We start from the raw sequence: 27,256 nt of genomic DNA, 5'->3' as shown, positions 1-27,256 counted from the left end.
TGCTTTGAAGGTAGGGAGATTTTACAGCGCACACGGTAAATTGCAAGTCGTATTGGACAAGAATGTTGTTATTCTTCTTTCTTCGAAGTACCGTAGATTTGTACTTGGCCATATTTTCGACCTGTGCATCGTTATATTATGGGAAAAACACGTTTGAACACAAATTCGCAAAGAAATATTGATCATTTGCTCCGGAACTGCAACGTCGATTTGCCCAAACAAAAAATTCTGGCTCAATATGCGGGAACATGCTGGTAGTGTCATATTTTTTAAATGGGTGTGGAAGAACTGCTCATAATGAACATAGCACTCCGGCCCTGTTCTTTTTTTCGTCACACCCAAAACCGTTATTTGTTTTGGGCGACGCAGCAATATGTTATTTGAAAATTTCGATGACTTCACAATCAAGGATACAGGGTCTGAGTGACCGCGAATTCATACTGACACTGAACCCAAAATGATGGCGTGGAATACGAACAAGGCGACGTCATGTATGGATATGACGTATTCCTTGCACGCAGAGAACTTGTGGCCAATGGAACAAATCTACACCGATCAGCTCCGACAGATCTTTGCTGTGGTGCACTAACTTGGGTCGCATTGAGAGGTTCTGAAGACATCAAGGTCTTCATGAAAGCAGCGAGAATGGCTTCGTTGCAGAGTGAATCGTACGCAGATGTCCAGTTCCAATCAGCAGGTTAAAAATGTCTCACAGACCTAACGAGTAACGTTTTCTGTGGTCATATGTTGGCTTTGTTCTCTTCTCTCGGTCTGTGGTTACTCTGTGTCTGTCTGCCTATGTCCCTGCCAACTTCAGTTTCATTCCCTTTCTCTGGCCATGTCTGTCTGGTTGCCTGCCTGCCAACCTGCCTGCCTAGCGCCTGTCTGTCTGCCTGTCCGTCTGTCCGTCCGCCCGCCCGCCCGCCTGCCTGCCTGTCTGCCCGCCTGCCTGCATGTCTGTCTGTCTGTCTTTCTCGTTCTAAAAGTACTACCCCGTCTCTCTATCTGGCGTCGGCCCCTTCTTCTGGCAGCCTGAAAAAGTCATCTCTACATAATTATTAGCCTTCACCGGATCAAGCTTTGGACTACACAGTCCGGTAATGGTGTGGGTCGTGTACGACCCATACTTTCTAAAGAAGGATTCAACATAAAAAGTATTGGTCGCACACGACCCACGCCTTCCGAATAGGGATACACTCCTCATCGCCTCTTTGCAAAGTCTGGGTCGTACACGGCCCTCGCCATCCGAATAGGGATAAACACCTAATGCCTTCTTCACTTCCATATGGGCCATCCACGGCCCACAACATCCGGACCGTGTAGTTCAAATGACGTCATTGTTTATTTATTTATTTTTTTACAAAGATGATCCTTTAAGATTTGGTCGATAGGAAGGTTCTATGGTGTTTGAAGTCTCAATCAAAAACTCCCAATATATATATATATTTTTTTAGAGATACAGACAATTTTGTGAGTCTCCCGGTCGTCCACGACCCAGGAAGCACGGTGAGGGTTAGTAGATTCAGTTTAAGTGAGAGAAAATGAAGGGAGCAAAGAAGACAGGGATGTAACTTAAACGAGCATCCAGTTGGGACTCAGAAATCGCATTCCGTTGCTGTTATGCCCCTCCCTATAGCATCAATGCCCTCCTGTTACAGGACCCAGAGTCAGCGCGCCAGACTTGGTGGGCCACACACCAGCCACGGAGAATGCTTTTCTGGGCTCGCCTTACGCTAACAACAACGAGCACGATCATGTCGTCAACAAAAACTGTCAGCCCTCCGACGTCGCGCGGAATGACATCACCAATGCCAACAAGTGTCAGCCCTCACGCAACACGGAGGATGACGTCACAAACGCCAATAACAGTCACCCCACAGGCTACACGGAGGATGACGTCAACAACACCAAATACCGTCAGCCCTCAGACGTCACGCAAGATGTTGTCATAAACGGCCGTCAACCCCCAGACAACAAACATGATGACGTCACCAACACCAGCCATCCGTTAGACGTCACGCAGAATAACGTCACCAACAGCAACAAGTACGGGTTACCGGTCCCCAAGCCGGACACGGCCAAGTGGCCGACCAAGGGCTCGAGGATGTGGAAGCAGATGGTCCAGGACTCAGAGTCGATCAAGTGGCACGGCATTCACCTTCTCGAGATGCTCGGGGGAGGCGAAGTCTCCACCGTGTACCTGGCCGAGAACATGAACGACTCCGTCGATGGAAAAGCCAAGAAGGTGTGTGGTCGAGACTGTGTTCTCGTGCAGCTAGCACTCCCCCCCCCTCGCCCCTCCTCCATCGAAAGTGGACCTCAAATCACCCTCGGTTTGTTTTAAAGTATTCGAACAATGACATCCTACACCGAGGATACCTTTACGTGTGGAATACAATACAATACAATAAACACGACACGACACGACACGATACAATACAATATAATACAATATATAGTACAGTACAGTACAGTACTGTAAAGTATAGTACAGTACAGGACAGCACAGTACAGTACAGTACAGTACCGTGCCGTGCCGTGCAATGCACTGCATTGCAAGAACAATACAATACAATGCAATTCAACGCAATCCAATCCAGTCCAGTCCAGTCCAGTCCAATCTAATCTAATCTAATCTAATCTAATCTAATCCAATACAATACAATAAAAATACAATACAATACAATAAAAATACAATACAATAATAGTCTTGTGTTCGCTAACCTTTTCCTGCGCTAAGACAGTCCAGTCCAGTCCATTCCAGTCCAATCTAATCTAATCTAATCTAATCTAATCTAATCCAATCCAATACAATAGAAATACAATACAATACAATACTTGTGTTCGCTAACCTTTTCCTGCGCTAAGACATTGTTTTTATTTTGGATTGGCCTTGCTAGACAACCCTATCTAAGTCTTTCGTCTACCATTTTGAAGTGACTCCGATCATCGTTGCTTTTGTTCGGCCAAGCTATTTGACTTTCTGAACAGTTCCATACCTCCAGTGAAGGCCTGTCCATTCTAAACAACGTCACGATCATAAGATAACTGCCTATGTTCTTTTTTGTTAGTGTTTTGAGGAAAACGTAAAAAAACGTGTTCGGTTTCTGAACAATCTTACACTTACAGTTACTATCTTATTTTAGTAGTAAGTTGCAAACTGCCTATCTCGAGCGGTTGACAGCAGAATAAGCGAGAGTTAAAGAGCTTTCAGCAACGTTTTCAATCAGCACAACTGCATATAACAACACAAATAAGTTTTTCACACCAAACAAGTCTTCTTGTATGAAAGCAGCAGCCACTCCTGAAAAATGCTTAACATAGAAAGGAGAACGGCAGTTTTGCTTACGTAACCGTGAACATGATTTCCGATGGTCTGAAAGTTTGTACTCTCTAACACATCATAGATACCCTTCCAGTACGAGTCTTTCCCTGTAGCCTCACTGCAGAAATACCCAACACTGAGTTAGGTATTTTTCTTATGAGCGTGACGACATGCTGTGTATTACTCCCTGGGACAGGTGGTGATAAAAGTGATGAACTGGACCTCCGTGCTTGGTGACTACCAGAGGTCGGTCTACCCCTACCTCATCAAGGTCTATGACAACATCCCGTATCACCATAACCTTGTGGGTATTGCTGTTACTGTGTGTGTGTGTGTGTGTGTGTGTGTGTGTGTGTGTGTTGGTGTGTGTGTGTGTGTGTGTGTTTGAGTGTGTGTGTGTGTGTGTGTGTGTGTGTGTGTGTGTGTACGTGTGTGCTGATCAATATCATGCAATGAATGTCATAGATAAATTAAGTAAACGCATTTACATGGTGATCGACGCTTACTCATTCTTGAAGAAAGGCAGCCTCGAGGTTTACGAAATGTCACATGTCAAGTTGTGATGTAATCAGGAGAGTCTTCGGAATGAGCAGTGTGTTAGGCCGTCCGTAAAATCGACAAAACTGATGCCGATTCTGCGAACTCCGGCAGTTTTGTAATTCGGCACGACATATACCTTTAATCTAAAAGGAAGTTTTCAGCTTTAGAACTCATTTTGGTTACTCTTTGTGACATAGAACATATAATAGTTATACTGGCTAGTGTTCCAATTAACACTTTTGGACACTACGTGTTATGTATGCCTGTATTGCTAGAAGAACGATGTACTTTATTTGTCACAAAGTGTTCAGAACTTGTTACAGAAATGTGTTCAAACATGTGAAGTGGAACACGTCTGTTAACAGTGTAGACATAATCCATCCCACAGCTGAAGACTGAACGGCGTTTTGTGGATACGGACACCCATTTTCTGCTGCAAGAGTGGTGTCCCCATCGCAGCCTGGCCTATGCACTGGGCCCCAATGGCATGTACGATCGCGGTATGGCGGAGGACAAAGCCAGAACAATCACCCACCAGATGTGGCACGGCTTGGTTTATCTGAAAAAACACAGCTTGCCGCACGGGTGAGGGAGGGAAAGCTTGACTTGGTTGCTTGATTGGATTGTTGCTTGGTTGGTTGGTATTTTGAAACGTGGCTTCAAAAACGAGTTGTCACACGTGTGAGTGATGGCGTTACTTGCATGGTTGCTTAGTCTGTTGGTTGCTTGGTATGTTGGTTGCTCGGTATGTTGGTTGCTTGGTATGTTAAAACATGCTCAGTTTGAGTGCAAGCTCCGGCATGAATGAGCGAGAGCCTGAGTTTGGTTCAGCGGTTTGATTGTTGGTTGGTGTTTTCAAACGTGGCTTAGAAAACGAGTTGTTACACAGAACTGGCCTTTTTTGGTTAGGTTGATGTTTGGTTGCTTGTGACTCACCTGTGTTATTAGAAGAGTCCTACTGCTAGTCACAGGAGCTTGTATCAAAGCACTGGTCGATTATCATTTACCCGCTCATCCCTACTGTATCGTTACTACCAGTGATGGCGCTAGTATTTTTTCAAACCGGTACGCAAACTTGTATGATGTAAACAGTCCAGAAAAAAACGGTAGACTGGTCATTGGAACCAGTTCGAGTCCAACTCAGAGTACTGGTTTTATTGTTCTAGCAGCAAAAACAAACCCGGTAGTTCTAAAAAACAACCGGTAGGTCAAACCGGTAATTTCTTGTTTCAACCGGTAAAATACCGGTAATTACCTGTTAACGCCAATACTGTACTACTACATGAACTATATATGTAGTGAATAGTAGTATTGACGAAACAGTAAGGATGAAGGAGTAAATAATAATCGACCGGCGCTTTGGTGCAAGCTCCTGCGGTCCGAGTAATAAGGATTGTTTGGGCGTTGAGGTTTTCTTGAGTGTTAGTGAAGTTAGAACTTTGAAACTTTTCACACTTGTAAGGTTAGAGTGAATTCTCGATGAGCTTTGTCAATGTTCAAGGTCACGGGAGAGACGACTTTGGGTCAAAACAGGGAAAATAATCATTTTCTCGTATGCTATTGAAACAAGATCTTTGCAACTTTACATGCTTCGAAGATTTGATGACTTCCAACCCTGTAAGAAGTTCGGTTGACTCTCGTCACATTTGAAGGTGATAGGGGGGTTGAGTGAAAGTGGAAAAAGTTAGAAAATATGTTTAACGAATACACTACCACGGTTTGATGACATCAAGTAAGTTTGGTTGAATTTTTAAGGTCACAGCGGGGTCATGTTTGGGTGAAACCATGAACAAATCTCATTTTCTCGGATGTTTTTGAAGCTAGAAGTTTGAAACTTCTCCTGTGTCCATGGTTTAAAATGAATCAAGTCTGGTTGACAGAATGAACAATTCTTAACGTGACCAAGGAATAGCAGGACGCAAATCGACCACAATCAGCAGTGTAATAAATTATGAGTAATATGACATCAATAAATATTTAAAAAATTAAAATTAAAAAAATCAACACATAAGTTAAATGACGTAACCTTGCAGACGGTTGACCTTGGAGAACGTTCTTCTGGACAAGGACTTCAAGGTCAAGCTATGTGACTATGGTTACCCTCCTAGTACGTGCAGTAACCGCACAGACGATGATTTTCACCTGCGCTACAGAGCCCCGGAGCTGCTGAGGGGTAAACCTTACACTGCGTTTGCGGCTGATATCTGGAGTTTGTATGTATTCACTAACTGGCGTGTGTGTGGAGTTTGTACGTATTCACTGAATGGTGCGTGTGTGTAGAGTTTGTATGTATTTGTTAGGCGCGTTTGATCGATCTGCGCGATCGCGCGATCGCGCTGCGCGTTTGGTGGATCGATCAAACGCGCACACATCGATCGATGTGTGCGCGTTTGATCAATACAAAGAATACAAGAATCGTTAAAACGCGCAGCTCTTATATACTTGCGCATTTGGACGATCCGTCTCACAAATCACCATACTACGCACACACACGTCTGCTGGCAATGACCGGAAGTTATGACCGGAAGTAGGCCTAGCTATAAGTGTCTAAACAACAATCTGTAAGACATTTTAAAAAAGAAGAAAAAATGGGATTATATTGTACCAAACACTTAGACTACCTCAAAGACATCACATCACAGGTGCGTCGAGGTTGCACCTGATCATCCATTTCACATGTATTAGCTCATTGAGTGTTTAATTGTCCTTTAATAGCAAATGATTTAAAAGTTCAGCTGTTTTCATGAGATGTCAGAGGGATGGACAGAGATGAGGAAGGGGGGATTGGGAGGAGAGACTAAGAGAGAGACTCAGAGAGAGAGAGAAAGTGTGTGTGAGAGAGAGAGAGAGAGAGAAGAGAGAGAGACAGAGAGCAGAGAGGAGAGAGACAGAGAAGAGAGAGACAGAGAAGAGAGAGAGACAGAGACTGAGACTAAGAGAGAGAGAGAGACAGAGAGAGAGAGATCCTGAGAGACTGAGCGACTAAGAGAGAGAGAGAGAGATGGAGAGAGAGAGACTAAGAGAGAGAGAGACAGAGAGAGAAGAGAGAGCGATAGAGAGAGAGAGAGAGAGAGAGAAGAGAGACAGAGAGAGAGACTGAGAGACTAAGAGAGAGAGAGAGAGAGAGAGAGAGAGAGAGAGAGAGAGAAACATTGAAACATAGAACATAGATAGCATTAGGTCTGTAGGACCTTTTTTCCAGCTAGTCCTGATCTAAGCAAAATGGTTATAATCGAAATGGGAATACATAGGAACAAACTTTTTATGGTGAAACGCAGACACACGCAATAATAGTAATATAAGAATAAGATCATAAGAGAGAGAGAGAGAGAGAGAGAGAGAGAGAGAGAGAGAGAGAGAGAGAGAGAGAGAGAGAGAGAGAGAGAGACTGTTTGAAAGATTGAGAGGCCTGACAACAAACAAATCAAAAACGTTGTTGGGGTATATTTCAGAACATTCCTGTATTTGAAACTTTTCACTTCCGGCGTGCGATGCGTGTGTGTGGTAGGGACTTACTTTGTGACAGATCGTCCAAATGCGCAAGTATAAGAGCTGCGCGTTTTAACGATTCTTGTATTCTTTGTAGCCTATTCTTTGCATCGATCAAATGCGCACACATCGATCGATGTGTGCGCGTTTGATTGATCCACCAAACGCGCAGCGCGATCGCGCGATCGCGCAGATCGATCAAACGCGCCTAACATATTCACTAACTTGCTTGTGTGTGGTGTTTGTGGTACGTATTCACTGAATGGTGCGTGTGTGTAGAGTTTGTATGTATTCACTGCCTCGGAATGGTGCGTGTGTGTGCAGTTTGTACGTATTCACTAACTTGCTTGTGTGTGCAGTTTGTACGTATTCACTGAATGGTGCGCGTGTGTAGAGTTTGTATGAATTCACTGAATGGTGCGTGTGTGTGGAGTTTGTACGTATTCAGTGAATGGTGCGTGTGTGTGGAGTTTGTATGTAATCCCTAATTTGCTTGTGTGTGCAGTTTGTATGTATTCACTGAATGGTGCGTGTGTGTGGAGTTTGTATGCATTCCCTAATTTGCTTGTGTGTGCAGTTTGTATGTATTCACTGAATGGTGCGTGTGTGTAGAGTTTGTATGTATTCACTGAATGGTGCGTGTGTAGAGTTTGTATGTATTCACTGAATGGTGCGTGTGTGTAGAGTTTGTATGTATTCACTGAATGGTGCGTGTCAGTGTAGAGTTTGTATGTATTCACTGAATGGTGCGTGGTGTGGAGTTTATATTTGTCTCTAACTTGCTTGTGTGTGGAATTTGCATGTATTTACTAACTGGCGTGTGTGTGGAGTTTGAATCTATTCTCTAATTGGCGTGTGTGTTGAGTTTGAATGTATTTACTGACTGGCGTGTGTGAAGTTTGTACATATTCTCTAATTGGCGAGTGTGTAGAGTTCGTGTTTGCAGGGATTGTTCCCCTTTGAAGATCCATAGATTTAATACTGTCACTTTTGAAAAATTCCGCTCAGAGCACTAATGAAGCTACGGCTTGTCTTTTTTTTTCTTTTTCTTTTTTACCGCAGATAGGGATTTATTGTATTGAATTGAATCGTTTCGTTTCGTCTCGTCTCGTCTCGTCTTGTATTGTATTGTATTGTATTGTTTTTTGACTCACATGCGAAGCAAAAGTGAGTCTATGTACTCACCCGAGTCGTCCGTCCGTCCGTCCGTCCGTCCGTCCGGACGTCCGTCCGTCCGTCCGGACGTCCGTCCGTCCGTCCGGAAAACTTTAACGTTGGATATTTCTTGGACACTATTCAGTCTATCAGTACCAAATTTGGCAAGATGGTGTATGATGACAAGGCCCCAAAAAACATACATAGCATCTTGACCTTGCTTCAAGGTCAAGGTCGCAGGGGCCATAAATGTTGCCTAAAAAACAGCTATTTTTCACATTTTTCACATTTTCTCTGAAGTTTTTGAGATTCAATACCTCACCTATATATGATATATAGGGCAAAGTAAGCCCCATCTTTTGATACCAGTTTGGTTTACCTTGCTTCAAGGTCAAGGTCACAGGAGCTCTTCAAAGTTGGATTGTATACATATTTTGAAGTGACCTTGACCCTGAACTATGGAAGATAACTGTTTCAAACTTAAAAATTATGTGGGGCACATGTTATGCTTTCATCATGAGACACATTTGGTCACATATGATCAAGGTCAAGGTCACTTTGACCCTTATGAAATGTGACCAAAATAAGGTAGTGAACCACTAAAAGTGACCATATCTCATGGTAGAAAGAGCCAATAAGCACCATTGTACTTCCTATGTCTTGAATTAACAGCTTTGTGTTGCATGACCTTGGATGACCTTGACCTTGGGTCAAGGTCACATGTATTTTGGTAGGAAAAATGTGTAAAGCATGTGAGTCGTATGGGCTTTGCCCTTCTTGTTTAGAGTATTTCTATTGCTGTAACGAATTCTTAGTGTGGCAAGTCAGCACGGTAATTCAGCCGAGTCTTCAAAACTTCAAATAGTCAACCGAGACAGTAAATCGTCATAAGCATAAGCTAATCGAGACAGTGAATCTCCAAAGATTCTTTAGATAGTAAGCCGAGACTGTATTCGTCATAGTGACGTCACAATGTAAATGTCTATGACGTTATTTTCGTAACCTTGTCTCTTGTCTAGGAAACACGAAGGTGTGGAAAGTATTTCTTAAAAACATAATATTATTGCTAAGACCAACGATAGTGGCATGAAGCAATGTCAATGTGTAGAATTGCTTCATGTTTAATAACCTTCTCGTTCACTCGAGAGCAATGTAACCTAGGAATTGCTTGGCAACAGACAACATTTATCGTAACGTGAAACCAACGATCAGTTCCACTTCCAGTCTGTTCGTCAAGACCCGAAGAAGTCATGTACGGAAGATTCTAGACAGACACTTCTCTTCACCGAGGATTGGATCAGCTGTTTTATTTGTATACCTATATCTACACTGAATTCGTTAACCTGTACGTCGACGAAGAATAACCACTTGGTGTAACCTGCTGTAACTGTTGGCGTCGTCGACCTGTTCGTCTCTGGATCCTCGTTGACCTTACATTTGCCGTTCGTCATCCTGTCTTCATTATTTCTTCGACCTCAAGCTAAGCGACTAATAACACTATAACCCATCGTCATCATATGTCCTAGAAACTGTGTTTGTCACCAGAAACTTTTGAAGAAGAATGACTTTATGTTCTCCCATTGTGGGCATCTAGGGCCTATTTATTAATTAACCTGTAGTAAATAGAGGATGCTGTAAATGTTGAACAATATCTAGTTAGCTAATTATAAAAGAAATTGTTCAAATTAAATTAACGCTGTTGTGTATTCTTTGGGAAAGAGAAAACAGTGTAAGCGCAGAAGGAGATTGTGTGCATCTCAACCAAACGTCTATACCCTAGACCAACCGGTAAAATCGTCACAATTGTATTGCATTGCATTGCATTGTATTGTAAATAACCACATTGCCTTCGTCTTCTCAAGACCTTGTGTATTTTGACGTGACAGAGGCGTAGTGGTTTACGCCATGCTGCACTCCAAGATGCCGTACAGTGTCAAGGAAATTCTGGACGCCGAACGACCCATCAACATGCCGCAATTGGAGTTCAAGACTTCTCTGACATACTGTGAGTTGTACGCCACTTTATGATCAACCAATTTGAATTAATATGCCTAATGTCTTGTAGCATAGTTCTTTTGTGAGACTTGTTTCTGTTTCCCCTTGACATTATGTGTTGTTGTTGTTGTTGTTGTTGTTGTTGTTGTTGTTGTTGTTGTTGTATTCAAGGAACGACGTGGTGTTACGCAAGACGTGTGTGTGTGTGTGTGTGTGTGTGTGTGTGTGTGTGTGTGTGTGTGTGTGTGTGTGTGTGTGTTCATTGTTGACATTGCATGCAGAAAATGCCTACTAAGACTTCAGACCTACAGTATTCATGTTGTTCATTGTTGACATTGCATGCAGAAAATGCCTACTAAGACTTCAGACCTACAGTATTCATGTTGTTCATTGTTGACATTGCATGCAGAAAATGCCTACTAAGACTTCAGACCTACAGTATTCATGGTGTTCATTGTTGACACAGCATGCAGAATGTTCCTGAAGAGGCTGCTGGCCTACAGTGTTCATTGTTGACACAGCATGCAGAATGTTCCTGAAGAGGCTGCTGACCTACAGTGTTCATTGTTGACACAGCATGCAGAATGTTCCTGAAGAGGCTGCTGACCTACAGTGTTCATTGTTGACACAGCATGCAGAATGTTCCTGAAGAGGCTGCTGACCTACAGTGTTCATTGTTGACACAGCATACAGAATATTCCTGAAGAGGCTGCTGACCTACAGTGTTCATGGTGTTCATTGTTGACACAGTATGCAGAATGTTCCTGAAGAAGCTGATGACCAACGGCCCTATGTTCCGCCCCGAGTTGTCTGCCCTCATCACAGACGCCTGGATGGTGGAGAAGCCCAAACCTCTGGCCAAAGACTGGCACCCGTCCTGCCACCACGACCAGGTGAGATGCCTGTCACAGCGTGGAAATACACGTGACAGTGACCGTAATGATTTCTAGCTGATAACCTTTGCCATCCTTTGTGCTGAAATGAGTCTTTTGCCACAAAAAGGCAGAACCTTTATGTAATATTTTAGTGTGCCGTCGTTGTTTTTACTTTCGTCAATGTCTGAGCAATGACACGTTTCAAAACAAACATTTACTTTTTTAGCGAAAGTTTCTTTTGGTTGTCAGAACAAGCCGAGTTGTTTGTCTGTTTGGTAGGTTTGTGGCATTGTTTGGCGTTAGTGAGTCATCACCTCAGAGCGCCGATCATAATTCTACAAGGGAAAGTAAGCGTTCTATAGTTGTAGACAGCAGCGAATAAGAGCTGCGCGGAACCAATCTCCTGGAACGTAAGACAATAAGAAGTATGAAATGAAAGGCGACTTTATTTTGTGATTTGATCTTTCGGGCGAGTCGTTTTGACAAAATGGTGGCACCAAACTTACTTTACCCTCCAGTTTGTTATCATTCTCAAAGCACGAAAACGAGATCACGCAACACCACTTCTTCGCACACTGCACTGGTTACCTAGGCTATTCAAGCCCGCATTGACTACAAACTGTCCACCCTCTGCTTTAACTTCTTTTCTGGCTCGTCTCCTGCTTGCTTCTCTGAACTCCTCACCGTCTATTCTCCAGCAAGACAACCCGACGGGGTTGGGGTTGCTACCACACTTTTTTGACAGATTTTAACGATAGTATTCTAAATCTAGAGTCTTTAGGGCTTTTCGTTATACCGCTTTTGAGAAAAACGTGGGTTTGCGTGCGTCTTTTCCTTCTTTGTGCTTACTATTTACGTTTAGAGGGTTGGGTTCATTAAGCGGGCATAGAAGTTGAACCGCTTATCCGACATTCTTTAACGGCATATCATTGGAAAGGTAAGGTAATCATACAGATTTTGACGTCAATTAAAATGACGTCACGTTGTTCGTATTTATGTAGTGATGACGAATTTTTGTTTCTTCAAAATATTGATACCAGCATTGAGCAAAGTCGCCGCTTTGGGTGTTTCATTTAAATCATTTGAAAATATGCAAGACATATAATACAACTATACAGTTTTAATCGGAAGTAAGTAAAACATTTTATGGTGCATCCTAATAGGGGAAGGGCCCCTAATATGGACCACTTTTTGTTTTACGCTGCTAACTAGCTTGTTTTTTTTGCAAAGCTGTTTCATTTTGTGTTTGGTAGTTGTTCTCTCTTTGGTTTAAACACAATTTTATTCAAAATACATGACATGAAACAATTGACAAAAATGCAGCTAGGACACGAACTCAAGCAGATGCTTATTTGACGTGACCATAACAAGTTACACAAGTTTTCATGATGGTGGACAACCCAATTATTAACCAGAAGAACAAAATGTAGGAGGGGGGTATGGGGAACTTATCAAAACAGGAGGATTTACAGAGAAAAAAAAATAAAGAAAAAAAAATAAGGTGAGACTATGAATGAAGCGCGTGGGGCGAGAACATCGATGCTGAGACATGCAATAAGTAAGTTCAGATAAATGTACATTTTCATGGAGAGGGCAGCATAGTTCGTTACGAATGTATGGAAAAAAACAACCACACACACACACACACACACACAAAAAAGAGAACAGCAAAACAAAAACAAAAACTCAATGATAATTATTACTTATGTTAAATATGTAATTGATGTAAATCTTGAAGACTAATTAGAGAGAACTAGTTTTTACAGTCATTTGCTAAAAATAAAATACAGAAAAAAATCACAACTGGTCCATATTAGGGGCCTGGGCGCTTAATATGGACCAGTGATGAGACCTTCGAGAATCACTGTAAAACTAAAAAGCCTTGTTTTCTTCAAAATAACATGATACAACTTGCAACTTACCATGCAAGTCAGCCTAATTGAAATATGCTTCAGATTTACAGGTTTGGATTCGACGAGAACTGTATTTGAAACACAAGAGGAAACTGTTTAAAACAAATCAAAAACAGAGAGACAATAATTGAAATGATCTACTTTCACGTGAAGAAGTATAATTTTTTGAAATCTCTCGTCATTTTCAGCAAGCTTCTTGAGAATGACTGAAACCGTCCTTTATCTTTTCTTTTCTTCTATTTGTTGAAGGTGGTCCATATCAGGGAACACAGAGATACTTCGAGTTTTTGCTATAATTTTTTGTTTGTGACAGAAACTCGGGGCCAACACTGCTAAAGTGTAGCGAATACAGCCTTAGCTGTCCTATAATGCAATTGTTGTGTGTTTATAGCTTTGTCTTTGGAGAGAAATTGGTCCATTTTAAGCGTCAGATTTAGAGTGAACGAAACTAAAAGTGTGGAAAAAAACAAAAGGTAGAAAAATACCTAACGGTTTTGTGCGTCCACAACTTTTTCGACATGTGCAAGTTATCAAGAGAGGATGCATTCAGCGAATAAAACTGTTCTGAGCGCTCTGGCACCATTAGTTTGTCAGAACAAAAGGTGGTCCATATTAGGACCCAGTCCATATTAGGAGGCCCTTCCGCTATAATTTGCACGTGTACATGTGACGTCACAAACATACACACCTTCTTAATCTTGACTGCACTGGTGCTTTGGAAGGTCTGCTAAAAAGTTCATCTCGGGAAATCAATATTTCAGCAATGGTTGTCGACATTTTATCCCCCAAAAACACCTAATGTTTGGATTGTGAGTTATTTGGGGAAATTCTTTGGGACGAATACAATTTTCCCTCATTCTTTTACTCCTTTCTTCTGTTCAGCAATGTGCTTATAGGAAGCACACATGCCGAAGGCAAATGATCAGAGGTTCCTTAATTGTTAATTAAGTGAGATAAAAATTAATGACACATGATTCAAGAGATGACGTGTTTCAACGTTATTATCACACCACAGCCAGTTTGTTTTGATGTTCCCCCAGGTTTGTTCCTTCGTAAGTAAGTTGACGTGAAGGTTTAAAATTTATAATATACACACAAAGGTGTGAATCAAGTTATTTCACAATCGTCATGCAGTCAGTGTGTGCAGAAGCAGTTCTTTGGAAATCAGTGGATAGCGAGTCTAAAAATAATACTGTGAGTGATGACAGTTTTTTTTATGGTTTTTCTGTGGCATATTTACACGAGTATACATAATTAGGAAGGGTCGGAGCTGAAGAGGCGTGTCATCAGACACACGTTCTTAGAACAACAGAGAAGAAACCAACACCAACGACGCCAAAAGTCTACTTCTATCACTCATCTCCGAAAAAAAAAACCCAGCCCTGAAATAGTGTTTTCAGTACAATTTACCGTCTTACAGGCACACTAATGATCTCATCAAAACAGTTTGGCTTATCATCTTAGATCTGACCAGGCTTTTACTCGGGGCAAGACCATTCCTTCAATTTGTCTCATGCCAAAACACAGCACCCTGGCTGCTTTTTGCCGTGAGTTTTATTGTTATTGTGACTACACTTCAAATGTTACTTGTTGCATTTAAACACTTCATTCATCAAAATAATTACCACTGTACACAGGTAGCATTTAGACTATTTGTTTCTTTAGTATGTGACAGAGTGGAGGGATGTTCTTATTTCACGTAAAAGCCTGCCCCGATCTTATAAGGTGCGCCTAACTCTTTTCAGCCTTTAACCTTTGCCGGATGCCGCTTTTGACTACACACGCCCGACGATGCGGGTTTGTCTGAACCCATACATTTGAAAGAGGGTTTTTACCGTTTATTTCTCTAACGACGATGCGGGTTTGTCTGAACCCATACATTTGAAAGAGGGTTTTTACCGTTTATTTCTCTAACGACGGGGTGGGTTCAGGGAAACCCACAGCGCTACTTCAGTGGGTGCATCGAGTTTCTCTTTTCACCGACTTCTTGCAGGGGAGGGAGAGGGGAGGGAGAGGGGGAGGGAGAGACTGGGAGAGACTGAGAGAGACTGAGAGAGAGAGAGACTAAGAAAGAGAGAGAGAGAGAGAGAGACTAAGAAAGAGAGAGAGAGAGAGAGACTAAGAAAGAGAGAGAGAGAGACTAAGAAAGAGAGAGAGACTAAGAAAGAGAGAGAAAGAGAGAGAGACTAAGAAAGAGAGAGAGAGAGAGAGAGACTAAGAACGAGAGAGAGACTAAGAAAGAGAGAGAGAGAGACTAAGAAAGAGAGAGAGAGAGAGACTAAGAAAGAGAGAGAGAGAGACTAAGAAAGAGAGAGAGAGAGACTAAGAAAGAGAGAGAGACTAAGAAAGAGAGAGAGACTAAGAAAGAGAGAGAGAGACTAAGAAAGAGAGAGAGAGACTAAGAAAGAGAGAGAGAGAGAGAGAGAGAGAGAGAGAGAGAGAGAAAGAGAGAGAGAGAGACTAAGAAAGAGAGAGAGAGAGACTAAGAAAGAGAGAGAGAGATAGACTAAGAAAGAGAGAGAGAGAGACTAAGAAAGAGAGAGAGAGAGACTAAGAAAGAGAGAGAGAGAGAGACTAAGAAAGAGAGAGAGACTAAGAAAGAGAGAGAGAGAGAGACTAAGAAAGAGAGAGAGAGAGACTAAGAAAGAGAGAGAGAGAGAGACTAAGAAAGAGAGAGAGAGAGAGACTAAGAAAGAGAAAGAGAGAGAGACTAAGAAAGAGAGAGAGAGAGACTAAGAAAGATAGAGAGAGAGAGACTAAGAAAGAGAGAGAGAGAGAGACTAAGAAAGAGAGAGAGAGACAGACTAAGAAAGAGAGAGAGAGAGAGACTAAGAAAGAGAGAGAGAGAGAGACTAAGAAAGAGAGAGAGAGAGAGACTAAGAAAGAGAGAGAGAGAGACTAAGAAAGAGAGAGAGAGAGACTAAGAAAGAGAGAGAGAGAGAGACTAAGAAAGAGAGAGAGAGAGAGACTAAGAAAGAGAGAGAGAGAGACTAAGAAAGAGAGCGAGAGAGAGACTAAGAAAGAGAGAGAGAGAGACTAAGAAAGAGAGAGAGAGAGACTAAGAAAGAGAGAGAGAGAGAGACTAAGAAAGAGAGAGAGAGAGAGACTAAGAAAGAGAGAGAGAGAGAGACTAAGAAAGAGAGAGAGAGAGAGACTAAGAAAGAGAGAGAGAGAGAGACTAAGAAAGAGAGAGAGAGAGAGACTAAGAAAGAGAGAGAGAGAGAGACTAAGAAAGAGAGAAAGAGAGAGACTAAGAAAGAGAGAGAGAGAGAGACTAAGAAAGAGAGAGAGAGAGAGACTACGAAAGAGAGAGAGAGAGAGACTAAGAAAGAGAGAGAGAGAGAGACTAAGAAAGAGAGAGAGAGAGAGACTAAGAAAGAGAGAGAGAGAGAGAGACTAAAAAAGAGAGAGAGAGACTAAGAAAGAGAGAGAGAGAGAGACTAAGAAAGAGAGAGAGAGAGAGACTAAGAAAGAGAGAGAGAGAGAGACTAAGAAAGAGAGAGAGAGAGAGACTACGAAAGAGAGAGAGAGAGAGACTAAGAAAGAGAGAGAGAGAGAGAGACTAAGAAAGAGAGAGAGAGAGAGACTAAGAAAGAGAGAGAGAGAGAGACTAAGAAAGAGAGAGAGAGAGAGACTAAGAAAGAGAGAGAGAGAGACTAAGAAAGAGAGAGAGAGAGAGACTAAGAAAGAGAGAGAGAGAGACTAAGAAAGAGAGAGAGAGAGAGACTAAGAAAGAGAGAGAGAGAGACTAAGAAAGAGAGAGAGAGAGACTAAGAAAGAGAGAGAGAGAGAGACTAAGAAAGAGAGAGAGAGAGAGACTAAGAAAGAGAGAGAGAGAGAGACTAAGAAAGAGAGAGAGAGAGAGACTAAGAAAGAGAGAGAGAGAGACTAAGAAAGAGAGAGAGAGACTAAGAAAGAGAGAGAGAGAGAGACTAAGAAAGAGAGAGAGAGAGAGACTAAGAAAGAGAGAGAGAGAGAGACTAAGAAAGAGAGAAAGAGAGAGACTAAGAAAGAGAGAGAGAGAGACTAAGAAAGAGAGAGAGAGAGAGACTAAGAAAGAGAGAGAGAGAGAGACTAAGAAAGAGAGAGAGAGAGAGACTAAGAAAGAGAGAGAGAGAGAGACTAAGAAAGAGAGAAAGAGAGAGACTAAGAAAGAGAGAGAGAGAGACTAAGAAAGAGAGAGAGAGAGAGACTAAGAACGAGAGAGAGAGAGAGACTAAGAACGAGAGAGAGAGAGAGACTAAGAAAGAGAGAGAGAGAGAGAATAAGAAAGAGAGAGAGAGAGAGACAAAGAAAGAGAGAGAGAGAGAGACTAAGAAAGAGAGAGAGAGATACTAAGAAAGAGAGAGAGAGAGACTAAGAAAGAGAGAGAGAGAGACTAAGAAAGAGACTAAGAAAGAGAGAGAGAGAGAGAGAGACTAAGAAAGAGACTAAGAAAGAGAGAGAGAGAGAGAGAGACTAAGAAAGAGACTAAGAAAGAGAGAGAGAGAGAGAGAGACTAAGAAAGAGAGAGAGAGAGAGAGAGACTAAGAAAGAGAGAGAGAGAGAGAGAGAGACTAAGAAAGAGAGAGAGAGAGAGAGAGAGAGACTAAGAAAGAGAGAGAGAGAGAGAGAGAGACTAAGAAAGAGAGAGAGAGAGAGAGAGACTAAGAAAGAGAGAGAGAGAGAGAGACTAAGAAAGAGAGAGAGAGAGAGAGAGACTAAGAAAGAGAGAGAGAGAGAGACTAAGAAAGAGAGAGGGAGAGAGACTAAGAAAGAGAGACAGAGAGAGAGACTAAGAAAGAGAGACAGAGAGAGAGACTAAGAAAGAGAGACAGAGAGAGAGACTAAGAAAGAGAGACAGAGAGACTAAGAGAGAGAGAGAGACAGAGAGAGACAGAGAGAGAGACAGAGAGAGAGAGACAGAGAGAGAGACAGAGAGAGAGAGAGACAGAGACAGACAGTCAGATAGACAGACAGTCGGATAGACAGATAGACGGATAGACAGATAGACAGACAGACAGACAGAGCAACTGACAACAGACATACAGACAGAGAGATACGGACAGACAGACAGAGAGACAGACAGTCTCTTGGAGACACACAGGCAGACAGACACTGTTCCGCCGCTTTGGTAATTATGGGTGTAGCAGAACCCGCGCCGTCGGCAGAGGGATAGTTACAATCACTACTACTCTTTAAAAGTATGGGTTTGTGTGAACCCGCGCCATCGGTAGTGTTTATGTAAATTATCATAATCAATTAATTTTAATGTTTTGTCATGTACACACTAAAAATTTGCAGACAGAGAGCAAATTAGGTGTGTGAGAGATACTTAAAATTTCAAAACGATACCTTTAATGGTTCCAGAGTTACAATGATTTTAGTGTGTCTCTGGGTACAGGTGAACCCAGGAAGCACGGCAAAGGTTAAGCTGAATCCAAACTGTGTTAGATCTAAAACATTCAAAGATAAGTCTGATTTGTCTCCAACAACAATAAGAAAGAGAAAGAGAGAGAGAGAGGAACCCTCACACACACACACACACACACACACACAAACACACTCACACTCACCCAACCACATCTTACGCATGTACATATCGTTTCAGATATATCCGTCTCCGTTTCTTCATGTAAAAAGTGTGATTAACCTGTTGCATGTGATATCCGCTCTTGTTACAAAATGTTCAACAAAACATCATTGGAAAATTACTAAGTCTACGGACATCCATTGACACGACCTAATTCTGCTGAATCGTATGTCTCTTTTGACTGCTTAGAAAAGCGAAGAACGGAAATAACATTTTCTCAAAGCCAAATTGGATGTTGCAATGATGTACAAAATATGTTTATTTCTTTATTTATGATAAAAAATTGCACTTGGTGAAAACCATTGGTGTATACAAGCACTTAAAGCTACCAACCCCCGGTCTGTGTTGACGTGTGATTTTGCAAGGTAGGGTCACAGTAACGAGCGTATCGCGTACACTACGATTTTCTGCCACATGAAATGAATATCTTTTGATGCCGAATAAAAAGACAAACACGTCAGTATGATACAGGGATTACATTATTTTGAATTTCTTTGAAAACACGCCTTTACTAAGTGCCAGTCTAAGAAAAAAATCGAAAAAAGATAGGAAGACTCAAGAAACCGGAAGTATAACTCAATCATTGTTTGCAATCATATATATACGGTAGCTTATTGCTGTTAAAACATTCTCAAACTTGTTTGTGATCAGTAAAACATTTACTTTTGAGCGTACAATGATGTCTTTTAGGTTTAATCTAAATACACGTTCTACGAACATTATGCAACAAAAGTACATTTCAGATACATGAAACCTTGACAATAACATTTTCGGCAAATTCAAACCTATATGAATTGACGATGCATTACATAAGATTCAAAAACAAAATGTACTTTTTTTCATAATCATATGCACTTTTGTTGGAAAAGGCTTTTCCTGAGATAACGTGTGAACAGCTGAAAATAGCACTTCAGCCAGTAGATAACCGGAAGTTGAATAAAATGCTAATGTGACACCGTTATGAGAGTTCCTGGTTTTTATCTCCAATGGCTTACCTACTCATATGTTTATTTGTTGTCGAGATAAGTGGCAAAGGATAGTTTATATGCCTTAATCTTTAACTATACCCTCTAATCATAGGACGTAATTTACAGTAAAGGGTAGGTTTCGATTTAATCCAACATAACTTGTATCCAGCGTTTTCGGCAATTTCAAATGCATACACTTCAACGTACAATGTAACTAACTTGACAATGGCAGTGCCTATTACGAACAGAAGACTTGCACTTTTTGAAGAAACCGGGATACCGTACGTCTAGGATTAATTTAAAAGAAATAATGTTTTTAGCAACCGGTACCCCCAGACTGAGGGCTGCACTTTATAAGAAGTCCATTTCTACCATTTCCAATAGGCAAACTAAGAAGAAAGAAAGATCCTAGCTTACTTTAGTGTAATGTAATTTGCTTGCATACCCTTTTGGGGCATGCTGTGGGGAGTTTAGCTTGTTTTGTCATAGTAAATGAAGACATTGAGACATGTATGAACGTTTTCTGAAATTTGAAGCTGACGCAATGAACAACAGGTATGCCAAATATAACCAATGCTACAATCACTTATCATTTACTCTAATTACATTTTGAGCATAGAATTTCACATACAATGGTCGTCATAGCAGTGAATGAGTCTCTTTCTGATGATATATACATCTTTTCGGTCATGTTTTCAAGGCGGGTAGGGAGCAAAAAGACATTTTGTACGTAACAAAACTGCATGTCAAAAGTCTAAAACGGTTACCTTTAATAATCAGATGCATAAAGCTTCATAAAAGATTACTTTTGTTTTAAAAAAGTTCAATATATATTAAATGCAAGTTTTATAAAATGAAAAATACTTTTTTTAGACAAATAATTCGACATTATGAGGCAAAACCGGAAATGAAAAATTAGAAAACCACAATATCCGTTTAAACAAACTCGTATTTCCTTATAACAGTTTCATCTTTTTTATGCTGCATCAAATGACATCTGGCAGGACAAAACTATCTTCTTCCAGGGCTGTGTTTATGTCAGGTTTTATCCCCAGTCGATCTTTTTCTCTTTTTTGAAGCTGATGCACATTGACTCAATTTTGTTTCATATGGTTGGTGTCTGCCAAATGGAACTAACCAATATGGATGCCAAGTCAGTCCATCTATAAGAAAAATCGACTTGTGTGTGTATGTATGATTGCAATATTAACCTGGGACTGAATTATCTTCACTTATCGTTTGGAAGAATGACATAATTTGATTTTCTCAACACGATGTGTACTCGCAGGTTAAGGTCTAAAAGTATCCACAGGAAGAATGTTGTTTGTATATATTGCCTGATAGAACAAAGCCTTAGCTTTTGTTGGCTCACGTAAGTGTAGCCTATGCGATCGTAACTTTGTCTGTCTGTGCGTGCGTGTGTGTGTTTTTGGCTCACGTAAGTGTAGCCTATGCGATCGTAACTTTGTCTGTCTGTGCGTGCGTGTGTGTGTTTGTGCGTGTGTATGTCTGTGGTAGAAACTCTAACATTTGAAGACGTCACATTACATTGACGTCACATTATGACGTAAGAGGGTTAGACGTCACGCGAAGGAAGTACTGAAAGTCTCGGTCATTATTATTTTGAGCGGGCCGAGACTCTGTTGGCAGTCGTGTCCCTGTAAGTAGGCTACATGCAGACAGACAGATCTAGATCTAGTGTCTCGCTTTCTTGCAGTTTCACCTATGCTCTTTCTGTGTGTGTGTGTGTGTGTGTGTGTGTGTGTGTGTGTGTGTGTGTGTGTGTGTGTGTGTGTGTGTGTGTGTGTGTGTGTGTGTGTGTATGTGTGACGGAGTGATTGAGTTTGTGTTACTGTTTGTCGATTTCTTACGTGAGCCTTGATGGCTTCGCCTCTTGTCTTGTTTAGTGTATAATTTACAAATGTCTGTTTGCCGAAACGAAGTATACGACGTTTATTTGTACCATACCCCCTGCGCCAAAACTGCGTTTTTGGCAGAATAGGGGTTAGGTTACAAAGACGCTCCTCACTCAAAAGCGGTACAACGGAGCCATTTTTCGTTTACTGAACATCAGCTGTAAATTGAATAAGCTTTCTGAAAAACATCATCTCTAACCCAACCCCGTCGGGTTGACCCTTGACTATAGCTGGGCGATGCACTATATCCAGTGCAATTGCGCAGCGATAAAATACTGTAGCAAAGAATATCTGTTGTCAACAAAAATACACATACTGACGAAGAGTAATATCAAAAAAATGTGCCAGGGTGCGATAGAGTAGACACACGGGCTTTAGAGGAAAAGAAGAAATTCCAAATCTGACTTTTTAGAACAAGCGTATCCGGCGATTGGTTTCTGTCGCCAGGAGAAGGGGGAGCCGGAAGAGCAAACTGACGGGAAACCGGTAAATTCTGAAACGAAAGCCGACGGAAAGCCTGTACAGAAGTCAGATTTGGAAGCGAAAGCCAATGGCCAATCTTTGCGTTACCCCAACAGCTCCGATACAACGCCCGTCTTCTGTAGAAACGGCTGCGGCCGCCGAGCAGCGCAATCGTGGACGTGGGGCCAGGACAAGAACGTGATATCATTCAGCGATTTCAACCCCCCTCCCCCCCCAAGTGACATCAAGTGGCGCAAAGCCTACCTCAAACAGCTTTGTGAGGAGTGCTACGTCAAGGAGGTAAAACAATAATCGGGTCTCCCTTTTCTTGTGTTTTCTTGTTGATGATTTTCTTCTTCTGTTTGCTGTTGTTTGTTTTGGTTTGTAGATTGATGGGGGAGTAAGGTGGGATGGGATGGGAGTGTGTGTGTGTGTGGGGGGGGGGGGAGTTGCAAGTTGCTCTGTCCAGTGCAGTTTGAGGAGTATCTGAATCATTGCGTGGCAGGGGTATTTACGGCGGACGTACGCATTCGCGTGTGCTCGCGCGTGCGTGAGTATGTGTGTGTGTGAGAGAGAGAAAACGAGAGAGAAAACGAGAGAGAGACAGAGACAGAGAGAACGCGGTTGTGTACCAGCAAGCGTTATCAAAGATTCTTTTTTCTCACACATGCACACAATTTACGTACACCCCCTAGGCATTTAAACTTTTCGTACCCATCTCTATACTTTGAGCACCTGAACCTCCTGTGTCCTCCTCTGACCTGATCCCATAAAAAAACAAGGTGTATTATTTGTTTTGCAGATGAAGCGCCTTTTCAAAGAAAACTCCGGCCTTCCGTCTTTAGCCGTTCGTCGCACCCACAAGTTACACCCGAGAGTTGCAAGCATGTTCGCTCACTACAACCCGCTTCCTCCAGAATTGATCAACGGTGTGCCGGTCAGTCAATAGAGATTGTGTAGTTTCAAAATTGTTGAAGACGTTTCCCCTGTTTTTGTTTCGGCAGGAAGAACCTGAGTGGTGTACGTGTGTGTGTGGGCGTGGGGAGGGGGATGGTGGTTGTATCAGTGTTTAGGTAGAGACTCTCTTACTCTCTTTCTGTCTGTCCCTGTCTATAGTAATACAGAGATCTTTACAGTTACGGTCTTTCTCTCTCTCTCCCCCCCCCCCCCCCCTCTCTATCTCTCTCCTTCTTCAATTCCCGATTTCATCTCCCTGTCTGTCTTTCTCTGCCCCCCCCCCCCTTTCCCCCCTCTATATCTCTCCAATTCTTCCACATTTTGTTTTCTTTTCATGCAATGCCAGGCACTAAGAGTCCAAAACAGTCAACGTAGAATTTGAGTCTACATCTGATCTGTGTCTATTTTTGATGTGGAGCAACAGCAACAACAATTACAGCAACAACAAAACAAAACAAGTCGCGTAAGGCGAAATTATTACATTTAGCCAAGCTGTCGAACTCATGGACTGAAACTGAACGCACTGCATTTTTTTCACCAAGACAATACAGCGTCGTCAATCCCGGCGAGAAGGAAATCGCTCACTTTTTCACGTGCAAAACGAAGTGAAATTGACAAGTCAGAATAGCGCGGTAGTGTATTGTGCTAAACAGGAAAGCGCGCTTTTCTGTATTCTTTTTAACTTTCTGAGCTTATTTTGAATATGACATATTATATTTATATGTTTTTGGAATCAGGATATGATAAAGAATAAGATGAAATCATTTTTGGATCGATTTCTTAAATTTTAATCGTAGTACTAATTAACCTATTTGTGTTAATTGTGATCACATTTCAAGAGTAAACATGACATATGTATTCTATTTTTAGATTCAGAATTTGATGACGAACACGATGCAATCAGTATTAAATCGGTTTGCGAAAAATCGATTTTAATGACAACTTTAATGAGCAAAATCATTAATTAATTTTAAGCCTCCAAGCTAAAATGCAATACCAAAGTCCGGGCTTTGTCGAAGATTACTTCACCAAAATGTCAACCAATTTGGTTTTAAAATAAGAGCATGACAATGCCGCCTCAACTTTCATGAAAAGACGGATATGACGTCATCAAAGTCATTTATCGAACAAAAAAAACAATGGTCTGAGGATATCATACCCAGGAACTTTCATGTGAAGTTTCATGAAAATCGCTCCAGTACATTCCCCGAACTCGCTCTACACACACGCACACACACACGTGCACATACATACATAACACCCTCCTCTCGATTCCCTGTCAACGTTAAAACATTTAGTCATAACTTGACTAAATGTGAAAAGACACGTACCGCCCTTTTGCTTACTTCGAGCAAATTTCTCCCTCATTTGGTTCAAACATGTTTTTTCAATCATGTTATCCATTTGTGCCTTATATGATTCACCATAAGGAAGCAACAACATGTAATAAGCGTATACATGGCCATCACTCTCACTTCAAAAGTAGGCTACTGGACACTTCTGATTCCGTGTGAAATGTCAAAAATTGCTATTCACTGAATCATTTGGATCCAGGATTTGCTGTTCCTCTCATCGCTTGAAGCAGCATGAATATTTTACACAGAGTATTTTCTTTGTTTTTGTTGTTTTGTTATTTTTGCTTTGGGTTTAACCTATGTAGTGTCGGATTTGTCTCTTACGGGTCGATTGAAAGATTTTTGCGAGCACATAGTTAAAAAGGGTGAGAAAAAAACACCCCACAAAACCGTGGATGGACGGTAACTATGCAAATGCAGTTGGTGCAATAACAACGAGAACGATTTATAACGATACATTTGTAGAACAATTAATGTGGAAAACGCTGAATGGCTGGACGATGGCCGTCCGTCAAGGCGTCGCGAATGTTACTGACCCGGAAGTCGACATCGGCTGTCGTCATCCGGTTGTGTCGACTTCCGGGTCATATATTCGATTGATAAGTGGAATTATGGCTCCAGTTCCAGGCCCTCCCTATATTAGACACAGAGGATAACGACGTAACAGATGATTATGGACAAATATGTGACCCTCCACCACGAAATGCGTCGCATGTCACCTCGCGCGGTTCTGCGCTAGGCTTAGTATATTGCTAAGGAATATGTTCAGGAAGCTGAAGCTGACCCCATCACCAACCTGTCCCTGTGGTCTGGAAGACCAGACTCCAGAACATGTCTTAATGACATGCCCCCAACTCAAACCAATCAGAGACAAAGTGTGGCCAGCATCAGTCCCTCTCCGCACCAAACTCTATGGGAGCAGACAAGACCTGGAAGCCACGACGTCATTCGTCTCGCAGACTAAACTGATGGTGTGACGGCGAACGCAAGAAGAAGAAGAAGTATAAGTCCGGGGAGTGTCTGGTAACAGTGAGAGGGTCACCTTAGTCACAGGCTTATAACTCAAACTTTCGCTCTTTTCTAAAACGGTTTTCACCACTGGATAGAGCATAAAAAACTCTGTAGGAAAATGTAAAAATATGAAAATCATGCAAAGGTGACATGCGACTCATTCCGTGGTGGAGGGTCACATTTGATACAGGACCATGATCTACTTTGACACATTTTAAAACCGTAACTTGTTAACAGTCACACTCCCATCATCCTCCCGTCTCTCCAACTGTTAACAGTCACACTCCCATCATCCTCCCGTCTCCCCCCCCCCCCCCCCCATCCCCCTTTACCCTTACTCTCTCTGTGGTGCATTTACCACTCTTGTCATCATTTTCACGAGTTTTCATTCACAAGCACCAGTTCGTTTTTGGAACTTTGCAAAGCAGTGTCGTGTCGTCTGTTTAGGTCTGGGGAAACACCAATGAAAAGAGCCGAAGAATCCCCGAGCGTTTCTATTGGGTTTGCTTTTGATTATCCATGTATAACCTGCTTCCTGCAACTATGGTAACCGGGGATTTATTTCCTGGGGAACATGAGATTTATTTCCCAGGTGCTTGTGAATGAAAACTCGTGAAAATGATGACAATAATAGATAATTACCCAGCCAGTTCTTACCGTGGTATGCGCGTCTTACAGAACGCCAAGAAGCAAGATCGGCTTGGCGTGTCGAGCAAGAAAGCCAAAGCTAAACAGAGATGTACAAACGAAAAGATTCGTGACCAGCTGCGGGAGTTTTTGATCAACTCGGAGCGACAGCGTGCACGATTCTACCGGTACCACGCCCAAGTTATTCCGCCCAAGTGTAGACAGTGAGTTGGTTGTTGATGGGTTTGTTGTTTGGCAAGAGATATATATATATATATATATATATGAAAAAAAAGCAGAAAATCAAATCATACCAAAACCAATCCAATCAAATCGAATTGTTATTTTGCGAGGGTTAAGTTGCAGAAGCACGTATGAGAACATTTTTCAACCAGCCCTAAGCCGGAGAGAGAGAGAGAGAGAGATAGATATCGATAGAGAGAGAGAGAGAGAGAGAGAGAGAGAGAGAGAGAGAGACAGACAGACAGACAGACAGACAGACAGACAGACAGACAGAGAGTATGGGAGTGCGATATATAAACAAGTGTATATATATATACTAGATGAATACCCGCGTGTGTGTGTGTGTGTTAGACAGATAAAGTGTCACAGAGAAAGTGTGTGTGGCAATGTAAAGGTGCATCTCTGTTTCCTCTGACAGATTCCCTCTACCTCCTGTAATTATCATGTCTGCCGAGCGACGCCATTGGACGTGTTTGTACTGAGATTATAAGTGTGTGTGTGTGTGTGTGTGTGAGTGTGTGTGTGTGTGTGTGTGACGGTGTGCGTGCGTGCATGTGTGTGTGTGTGAGTGCGCGTGTGTTGTGTTGTGTGTGCGTGTGCGTGTGTGTGTGTGTGTGTGTGTGTGTGTGTGTTTGTCTTAGTGTCGTGTGTGTGTGTATGTGCGCGAGCGCGCGTGTGTGTGTGTGTGTGTGTGAGTGTTGTGAGTGTGTCTGTGTGTTATGTGTGTGTGTGTGTGTGTGCATGTGTGTGCGTGCGTGCATGTGTGTGTGTGGTGTGAGTGCGCGTGTGTTGTGTTGTGTGTGTGTGTTGTGTGTGTGCGTGCGTGCGCGCGCGTGTGTGTGTGTGTGTGTGT

General features: G+C 42.0%; 1 protein-coding gene across 1 annotated transcript; it reads left to right on the top strand.

The window, feature by feature from the left end:
* Positions 1 to 489: 489 nt before the first annotated feature.
* On the top strand, positions 490 to 27,256 carry LOC138948321 (serine/threonine-protein kinase par-1-like). Its single transcript, XM_070319832.1, has 11 exons — positions 490 to 697; positions 1,659 to 2,245; positions 3,522 to 3,629; positions 4,254 to 4,450; positions 5,899 to 6,078; positions 10,396 to 10,514; positions 11,255 to 11,397; positions 22,196 to 22,510; positions 23,013 to 23,147; positions 26,212 to 26,384; positions 26,822 to 27,256. Exons 1-11 carry the CDS (start codon positions 490 to 492, stop codon positions 26,883 to 26,885), a joined length of 2,229 nt encoding a protein of 742 aa, XP_070175933.1. The 3' UTR covers positions 26,886 to 27,256.

Source organism: Littorina saxatilis, linkage group LG15, assembly GCF_037325665.1.
Source record: "Littorina saxatilis isolate snail1 linkage group LG15, US_GU_Lsax_2.0, whole genome shotgun sequence".
In the NCBI taxonomy this organism is placed as follows: Eukaryota; Metazoa; Mollusca; class Gastropoda; order Littorinimorpha; family Littorinidae; genus Littorina; species Littorina saxatilis.
This window is presented reverse-complemented; position numbering and strand designations above follow the sequence as displayed.